Here is a 9,611-nt window from a genome sequence, read left to right on the forward strand (position 1 = left end):
GAATGACTTGACTTACTGTCTGACTGGATTAAAAGAGCTTGGTTTGACTCTACTGTGCCATATCTCTGACCTTGGCAAGTCATTTCTTCTCTCTGAATGTATTTCCTGCTATGCCAACAAACATGTTGGACTAGAGCAAGGGTGGGGAACCTCTGGCCTTGAGGTCATGTGTGGTGCTGTAGGTCCTTGGGTGCAGCCTTTTGTCTGAGTCCAAGTTTTACAGAACAAGTCCTTTTATTAAGGGGATTTGTTCTGTGAAGTTTGGATTCAGTCAAAGGGCTATACTTAAGGACCTAGAAGGCCATATGTGGCTTCAAGGCTGCAGGTTCGAGGATCTCTGGGCTTCCTTCCACATCCTACATTTCTCTAAATTGAGAAATCAGAATTTGGTCTCCTCTTCTCTCTACTCTCCTGGTAGGGGGCTAATGAGCAGCAGTCTAGGCACAAATCCAAAAGAAAGAGGGGAAAAAAACCCAAATGGTCCAGAGACTCCATGGGAAATGAATGATCAATTTCAAAAGATCAAAAAAATGGACTATTGTTTATTGTTAATAATGGATCATTACCCTTCCACTTCCTAGGTCTAAGCCTTCTGATTCTTCTGTCTGAACCCCTTCTAACTAAAGAATGTAATACAGAACATGTCCTGTTCATGGGTATTCTATTCATTGTTCAGGGGCACAGACATTTCTAATCCAAGCACTCTGTGCTTCATTATATTTGGCTCATCCAAGATTTATGGTCCAACAGAAAGGGATCATTTAAGTTATGGGCAATGTGGTCCTTGTGGTTTTTAGCATTCACTTATTTATTTTACATCTCCCCAGGTACTATTCTCCAGTAGCACCTACCTCAGCTTCCTCCCCTCTATATTACTCCAGTGGTAAAAAACCTGCCAAGGTGAGACCTTTGTCTCAGAGTCACCGAACTCCAACTCCAATTCCAGGCCACCGCTGCTTATCTGAGATGGATCTTGTTGACCTGGATGCCCTCAGCCTGTCCTTGAGCCAAGCTGTGGAAGCAGCCAAAAATGTTGAGCTCACCACCAAGCAGATGAGTCGGTCTTTGTCTGCTGATCTGCACAGAGCCCGAGGTCTGAGGGGATCCTGCCTCTTTTGACAAGAACTGACTTAAAAGGGGGGTAAGAGGGCAGGACATCTGACTTCTGTTTTATCTAGCGTGGTAGACTTCTTGCAAGAGCAAACAAATGTTCTGGAAATGCTGGGGGAAAACCCTTCATTTGGATGCTAAATCGGCAGGAGATGACAAGCTTATTTTTTTAACTCTTTTTTTAAACAAGAGAACAATGTATTTTTTCAAATATGGACTGACTTTTCAGTCCGAAGTCAGACACCAGCTGTGTGATGCTGAGAATGAACTATGTTCTCTGTACACAAGAACTCTGGGAATAGCCTTTCTTTCCATACCTGTACTTTCCTGCCTCCGGCTGATGATGCCTTTTTATTCAAGGCCAATCTGCTTTGTCTCTGGTCCCCATGGGTATCCCGTCTGAGTCCTTCAAGAGTCAAGGAGAGAGAGGCTTGCTGGGTGTGTGTGTGTGTGTGTGTATGTAGAAGGGAAATGGTGGGAGGATGAAGCCATTGCCAGCTCCTATGGAGACAAAAGCTGTGGGAGGTAAAAGGGCTCTTTGTCGGCAGCCTCTGAACTATTTTTGGAGTCTGATTGGGCAGAAGCCACTGGGTTTTCAAGGCAAAAGACAGCCTTCAATTTCTCTTTTGCTGGAAAGAAAGGCTTCCCCATCAATCTGTTTGGAGCCAGTGTTTTTGAAGTTGTTTTGGTGGTTGTTGTTTTTCCTGCAAGAATTCCTTCTGGTACCTCCTCCTATATCTTCTTCCTTCCTGTGGATTTATTTGGCATTTAACTGATTGGAGCTGAGACAGTTCCTAAGGGATTTATCTTTTGGGTACGGACTGTTGCACTGAGGGATGCCATTATCCCCTGCATTGACGCTTACCTCAGCATTCCTAGAATGCACCGCATAGATGGCATTTGTATATTTGGGGTATTTTAAACTTTATTTTAATTCCAAAGGTTAATGAAGAAAAATGAGTGATCTTTTTTTTTTAAAGAAAAACAAAACAAAACAAAAATGTGTCTAGTGTGTTTTGTCATCTTGTGATTTCCTAAGTCATGTTTGCACTGAAAATAGAGACAAGGAAAGCAAGAAAAGGGGCTTTGTTTCTTACAGCCAGCCTCTGAATGATGCCTTGCAGAAATGAAGACTGAATTCATGCCTTCCCTTCCAGAGCTCATTTCCTTTTTCATTTCTCTAATTTTTGTCTCTTCCGGTCATTTTATTGTCCCTTATTCTCTCTATTCTTCCCATTTTCTAGTCTTTATTCTACTTCCTCTTCCCCTCTCAGACTCTGAAATCCCTTTGTAAAGTGAGGGCACCTTCCAGTTCTTTTCTGTCTTCTTTAACAGGGTCCAAATGTTAGCTTACAGTGAAGTGGAAACAGGCATCTTTTCTGTCGGTGCTAGGCTATTGAGTTGTAAAGGCTTTCAGGTTCTAAGAGTTTAAGAGGTGTATTACCCTTGGGAGGGAGGAGAGCTTTTGGATGGGAAGGGAGTGAGCCCCATATACAGTCATCATTTACATTAGAAATAAACTTTAGGGGCCAAGCTCTCAACAAAAGTCAGACATTTTATTTTATTTTTTGTCTTTACGTCGTCTTTATTTCTGAATGGCCTTCCCCTATGCAGCAAGCCATCTTTTATAACAAAAATAAAAATAAAAACTAACCAATACATCAAGAGGTTCTGACAGTATATGCAATGTTCCACATCCATTGTTCCCCATCTCTCCAGTGAAGAGAAGGAAATACAATTTCTCATCTCTTCAGGGATGAGTTTGGTCATTATAATTATACATACGAACTTTATAAACCACCACCACCACTTGATTACTCATTCTCAACCTCCTCAACCCTCCCACCACAAAGTTTCAACCAAATGCCACCTAACCCTTCCACTATGCCCTCTAGAATGCCTGTTAAATAGACAATAAACTTCCTTTCATCTTAAATCTTCCACTCCTTGCATCTACTGAAACTTCTCCCTGATAACGCAACCTCTCTTTTCACCATTTCAGTACTGGCTGGCTGCACCTTCACTCATTCTCCTTGGCTCACTGGTTGGGGTGGGGGAGTTGGAATTCTACTTGTTCCCTATTGCCACTTCCAGGTTTTCCATCTGCCTCCATCACTGGGTGACTTTTGATGTTCAGGCACTTCATATCTACTATCCTATCAAAATCCTGGTCCTATTGTCTACAACTCCCAGTGTCACTCCCCTTCCTTGAGTTCAATACCTGGCTCACGGTTTTTCTCTCCTCCCCAACTCCTACTCTCATAACAGGGGACTTCAACATACATATTTACTCTCCCTCAAACATCCTAACCACTCAGTTCCTCAACCTACTCACTTCCCACAAGCTGTTACTTCACCCTACCCCACCCTAGCCCCCTTTTTGCTGATTATGGCCAGCCAAGTCTCAGCCTTGTATCACCCACCATTTGTCTTCTTCACTGCTATGCAAATGCTGCCAAACAAGGATGGAGAAAATCATGCAACCATTCTGACTCCACCACAGATTTGTGTTACACAATTCAACTGGTCCCTCACAGCTACTAGACAATCCTACTAGAGCTCCCTTATCAACCCACTATTCCACTCTCCACAGCAGCTGTTCCAAACCTCATCATTCCTTCCTCAAATCTTAGGCCATTTGCCATGAGTTCCCTCTTCTTCCCTCTTCCTTATCCCCTATCATTCAGATGCCTTTTACTACTATTTCCTCCTCCACTCATCTCATGTGATGAAGTGACCTTACTCCTTACCAAGGCTAACTAACTCCTCTACTTGTCTAAGTGACTCCATTCTATCCCTTCTCTTCCAACATATTGTCTCCTCTATTATCCCCACTCTTTCACTTATTTTCAATGATGTCTCCCTTTCTACTGGTTAATTCTCTGCTGCCTAAATACCTGCCCATGTCCCCTCCTGAAAAAACCCTCATTTGCTCCTTCCATTCCTGCTATATCTCTTCTTTCTTTTGCAGCTAAATTCCTTGAAAAGACTATTCATAAAAGATGCCTCCACTTTCTTTCCTCTCCCTCAACTCCTTATAATCCAGCTTCCAACCTTATCATTCCACTGAAACTGGTCTCTCTAAAGTTACTAATGATTTTTTAGTTGCCAGATACAATGGTCTTTTCTCAGTCTTCATTCTCCTTGACCTCTTTACAGCCTTTGACACTATTGATTATTCTTTCCTCCTTAATATTCTCTTCTCTCTAGAATTTTAGGATACCACCCTCTCATGATTCTCTTCCTACCTATCTGACCAATCTTTCTCTATCTCTTTTGCTGGATCTTCTTCCAGATCACACCCTCTAACATAGGTGCCCCTCAAGGTTTTGTCCTGGGCCCTCTTCTCTTCTCTCTTTATACTACTTCACTTGATGATCTTGTCATTTCCCATAGATTTAAATACCATCTTTATGCTGATGATTCTCAAATCTACCCATCCTGCTCCCAAATCTCTGCTGACCTCCAATTTCGAATTTCCACCTGCCTTGCAGACACTTTGGATTGGATTTCCAGTAGACATCTTAAACTCAACATGTCCAAAACTGAACTCATTTTCTTTCCCCCTAAACCTCACCCACTCTACCTTCCCAATTACTGTAGAGAGAAACACCATCTTCTCAGTCCATCAGGCTTGCACTTATGGGTCATCCTGGATCCCTCACTATCTCTCACTCCCTATATCCAATCTATTGCCAAGGCCTGTCAATTTCAACTTTGCAACATCTCTTGCATACACTGCCTTCTCTGCTCTGACACTGCCACTACTGTAGGGCAAGCCCTCATCACCTCATTCCCAGACTATTTTAATAGCCTGCTGGTGGGTGTACCTGCCTCAAGTCTCTCCCTACTCCAATCCAACCTTCATTCAGCCATTAAAGTGATTTTCTCAAAGCATAAATCCAATCACGTCACACATACCCCTCAATAAATTCCAGTGGCTTCCTACTGCCTCCAAGATCAAATACAAGCTGTTCTATTTGGCATTCAAAGACCTTATAACATTTCCAGTCCTCTTACACCTTACTCCCTGACATGTACTCTTTAACCCAGTGACTCCGGCCTCTTGTCTGTTACGTGAGCAAGATACTCCATCTCTTGGCTCCAAGCATTTTCTCTAGCTGCCCTGCATGCCTGGAACACTCTCCCTCCTTTGCTCCATCTGCTGACCTCCCTAGCTTTCTTTAAGTCCCAACTAAAATCCATTCTTTTACTGGAAGCCTTCCCCAACCCCTCTTACTTCTAGTGCTTTCTGTCTATTAATTACTTCCTATTTCTCCTGTATAGAGCTTGCTTTGTATATATTTGTTTGTGTGTTGTCTCCTCTCTTAGATTGTAAACTCCTTGAAGTCAGGATCTGTCTTTTGCCTCTTTTTGTATCCTCAGCACTAAGCACAGTGCCTGACACCTGCTAGGTGCTTAATAAATGTTGGTTGATGTATTACAGCATTCAGCTTCTTTTTTTCTTTCCATTTACACAGATATAGTCATTAACACATATACTTCATCTTTTAAAATAAATTTTATTATCTTTTGATTTTTACATCACCTACATTTTTCAGTACAATCTTTCACATGGTTGTTAATAGTTTGTGCTTCTTTTGACAACTGCTTTTTCCATCAACTTTGGCCATTTATTGGGAACTGGCACTTGGTCTTTAATAGTTCTGTTAGCTGTCTTTATATCTTGGATACATCCATTTCAAAGATGCATACAAGTCTTTCAGTTACTTCAACTTGTGTTTCATGGAATCTTTTTCATCAACAATAGCGATAGTGTATATTATGTGTAACTATATATATACTTATACATGTATAGTGGAGTTTTATAGCTTAGAGTATACTTTATCATTTAATCTTCATGCTCCCCTGTGAGTAAGGCAGGGCAGCTTGCCATTCCTATTTCACAAATATGGCACAGGATTCAGAGAAGGTTAGTGATTTGTCCAACATCACACAGTTAACAATTTATGGCAATGGTCTTTTGACTGCTAGCTTAATGAATGTTGCTTCCTTTGCACTCTGATGCCTCAAAAAATATTTCTGCCATAGATGTGGCATCTCAAGCATTTAACCAAAATCCAATCTGAATTAGAAGTCATTGATCCCAGTACTTTGTGTGTCCATGTATTCTCCTAAGGGCCAGGGGAATCAAGTGAAGATGGCTGACTGGTGCCAAGCTCTGAGAGACACAGCATCATTCTGCCCAAGCTGTGAGTGGCAAAGCTCTAAGTATCTCAATAAAACACTTTTCAAAGCCTAGGGTAGATTAGGAGGACTAGGTCCATATCTTCTCAGGTGTTCCTCTCAGGAACAGAATGACACTCTGGGCACCTACCCCTACTTTTTAGTAAAAAGTGCCTAGGATAGAAGTTAGTGACTGGTTAGAGATCACTAACCAGTCACTAAAGAGGACATTACTGTGTCATTTCCATATAAGACATGTTGTGAATTTTGCACTGGAAGCCTAAAACCCACTCAAATTTCTGTGAAATCATTCAACTGATTTTTTTTAAAAAAATGAGACAAATCAAGGCTAAATTAAAAAGTATATGTATTTTCCCCCTAATTTTTTAAATGAAACATCTTAGGTTCTATTAGTTATTTATTTTATATGCAATATCTTGCCAGGGAATCAGTGTTGTTCTAATAAGGACCATCCCTCAATTCATTAAGCATTTATTATTGGCACTAGGGACAGAGCTAGTACCCTGCTCTCAAAGAGTTGACATTTTAAAGGGAGTGAATCTAACCTAGTGCCTGGTACCTTTCATTTGAGGGGTAGTATTTTGAGACAGTATTTTGAATTTCAATATTAATTCCCAGTGTGAACTGAATGTAATCCCTGTCCCAAAACCCATTGCTATAGAACTCTCTCCTACTGGAGATGAAACCTCTGCCCCATATGAAGTGTGGGGCAGAGTTGATGAGAGGAAAGAGTTTCAGGTCTCAGTACCCTTTGAATCCTCTTTGGGGCTTCTCTAACCCAGAGTCTTCAAGGACCATTAAGTAGGCTTTTAGCTTCAAGGGGAAGATAGAAGAAGCTAAGCCCTCTTCAGGTTACTGAAGGGAAAAGATGATGAGAAGACATGAAGGAAATTGACATTCTCTAGCATGCCCCCATTCTCAGCTTGCTTCTTTAGAGGCTTCAGGGATTTTTCCATCTTGCTTCCAATGGGAGAGCTCCTTCACTCCCTATTGTCTGATATATATTCTCCTATATATACCTTCTCTGATATCTATCTCACTAATGATTTAGACAGATGGGTTTCTTTGCTACTTGATATGTATATTCATTTTGGAACTGGTAGGGAAGGGGTCAAGCCTTGGATATAGAGCTTGGGCTCTCCCTTTCCCCACAAATGAGAAAGCAATCAAGAATTAGATGTAATCTGACCATATTCCCTAAACTAATACTATTTAAAGGAGCAAATAGACATAATTTTAATCTAGTACACCTTTCTTTGAGGGGAGCAGAGTGGTGGCCTCTAGCCCCCACCCCCTAGCAGAAATGAAAGTCTCCCTAGGACAAGGGTGGGGACAAAAGAAGCTAGAGATGTCTATTCTGTTTCTCTTCAAGCCAAACAAAAGAACAATCCCCTCCCCTTATGTGGGCCCCTCTCTATCCATGGGGCTCCACTTCTACTCACTACACACATAAAGCTGAGAAAAAGTGGGGCTAGTGGAAAGGATAGATCTGTAGTCAAGAGGACTTAGGTTTAATTATAGCTCGCTATTACCTATGTGATCTTGGGCAAGTCACTTCCTATCTTCTTAGTTAAAATTCCTGCACCAGACATCTTTCTGTATGACTCTGGGCAACTCAGCCTTTTTTTTTTGTCTCAGTTTCCTCATATGCAAAATGGGGAGTGATAATAATAGCACCTACCTTCCAGGGTTTTTGTGAGGATAAAATGAGACAATAATTGTAAAGTCCTTGGCACAGCGCCATGCACATAGTAAGCACTACATAGATGGTAGTTGTTGTTATTATTATGTCACAAAAGACCCTGTCTTCTCAAACATCATATGGAAAAAAGCAATGAAAATGTTCAAAATAAGAAAAACTACTAGAAATCCTCTAAAATGTGTTGTGTTTTTTTATTTGTTTATTGTTAGGAAAAAAGAAAACTGAAAGAATATGATACAATTTCAATACAATAAAAACCTCTGTCTAGGATTTCAAAGAAGTCAAATCAAAAAGCTAGAAGTAAAATGTATTTTAAAAGAAATAACACCACCACCAAAAATGAACCTAGAATTTTTTAGACATAAAAATAGATGATAAAGATATTGAAGTAATTAATGGAAGAAATGAAGTTAGCAGGAATCATAAAATGAAGTGAATTGGGAATTGAGTGTGACTGAAATCTCAGGAGAAGATATGGAAGAGAGAAGAACTATTTAAACATATGGACATTATAAAAAAAATAGACTCCATGGAAAACGCTTATTTTACTAGAGAATAGAATGGGCGAAACAAGAAAGAAAGAAGAATGACTCCAGAGAATTACCCAACTGGTTAAATGGCTGTAAGCTATAATAAAAGGGAAATATTTAGAGGATAAGGCAAGGAGGGAACATTCAATGACTCCTCAAAAAATGAAAAATCTGACTTCAAGAAATTTTCCCAGAAATATTTAAAATAAGGGCCAGGCTGCCAACCAATGGAATTAACAAGATAACAATGATCCCCAGATTCAATTCATCCAATGCTGTCATTACAGCATCTCAGGGACAGTTCAGGCTCAGGACCTGTGAGCTTTTAGAGTTCCCCAAGTGGTCTGACCCATTGAAAAGTCTGATCACTGACTCCTTGCTCTGAACTCTGCAAGCTCCTGGCTTGGGTTTGGGTCCGAGTAATAGTAGAAAGCTGCTGAATTCAGCTACTATTAGCCAACTGGAGATCTCTGATGGCTCAGAGTGACAGAACCACAGACTCTCCTTTGGTCTGGGGTTCCTGACTTCATTATTCCTTTGCAGGCTTCAGATTGAGCTAGAGGGTAGAACTGGTGCCCCTGCTCTGCTCCTGGTGTCTGAATCACACCACTGATGCTTGTTTCTGAACTCATTCCTCTCTTGATATACTCACTAGGACCTGAGACTATTTGGGGGAGGCTGGAGAGTGGAGTAGGATTTGTTAATCCTGGTGTTGTAATCTAGAACTGAGTAGCGGGCAACAAAGCTGCCAGTTTACAGCTGTCCCTATCATTGGGCCCCTTCTTGCTCTAGTTTTCAGTCTCCCCCTCAGCCCTGAAGTGCTCTGAGTATGGTGAGCATGGCTGGATCCAGTCTCCCTGGCCACATCCCATCCCCAGTATTCACCAACCTCTCATTTTGTCTCCCTATGCTGATCTAGGCTGGAAAAATGATTTATTGTGACTTTTCCTTGGCTACCCCATCAAGATTTGGTCTGGTACATTTTCCAGATTTATTTAGAGGGATTTGGGGGGGGGGGTGCAGGAGCTCCTCACCACACTGCTTCCTGCTACTCCACCATC

General features: G+C 41.2%; 1 protein-coding gene across 1 annotated transcript in view; it reads left to right on the plus strand.

Annotated features, from left to right (window-relative positions):
• The window catches only part of AKNA (AT-hook transcription factor), a 72,269-nt gene extending 66,718 nt beyond the window's left edge, over positions 1 to 5,551 (plus strand). The window contains 1 exon segment of the mRNA XM_078150184.1: positions 828 to 5,551. Within this exon segment, the coding sequence (XP_078006310.1) occupies positions 828 to 1,119 (292 nt within the window). The 3' untranslated portion in view covers positions 1,120 to 5,551.
• Positions 5,552 to 9,611: the final 4,060 nt, after the last annotated feature.

Source organism: Phascolarctos cinereus, unplaced genomic scaffold, assembly GCF_003287225.1.
Source record: "Phascolarctos cinereus isolate Bilbo 61053 unplaced genomic scaffold, phaCin_HiC Scaffold_2;HRSCAF=192, whole genome shotgun sequence".
Taxonomy (NCBI): domain Eukaryota; kingdom Metazoa; phylum Chordata; class Mammalia; order Diprotodontia; family Phascolarctidae; genus Phascolarctos; species Phascolarctos cinereus.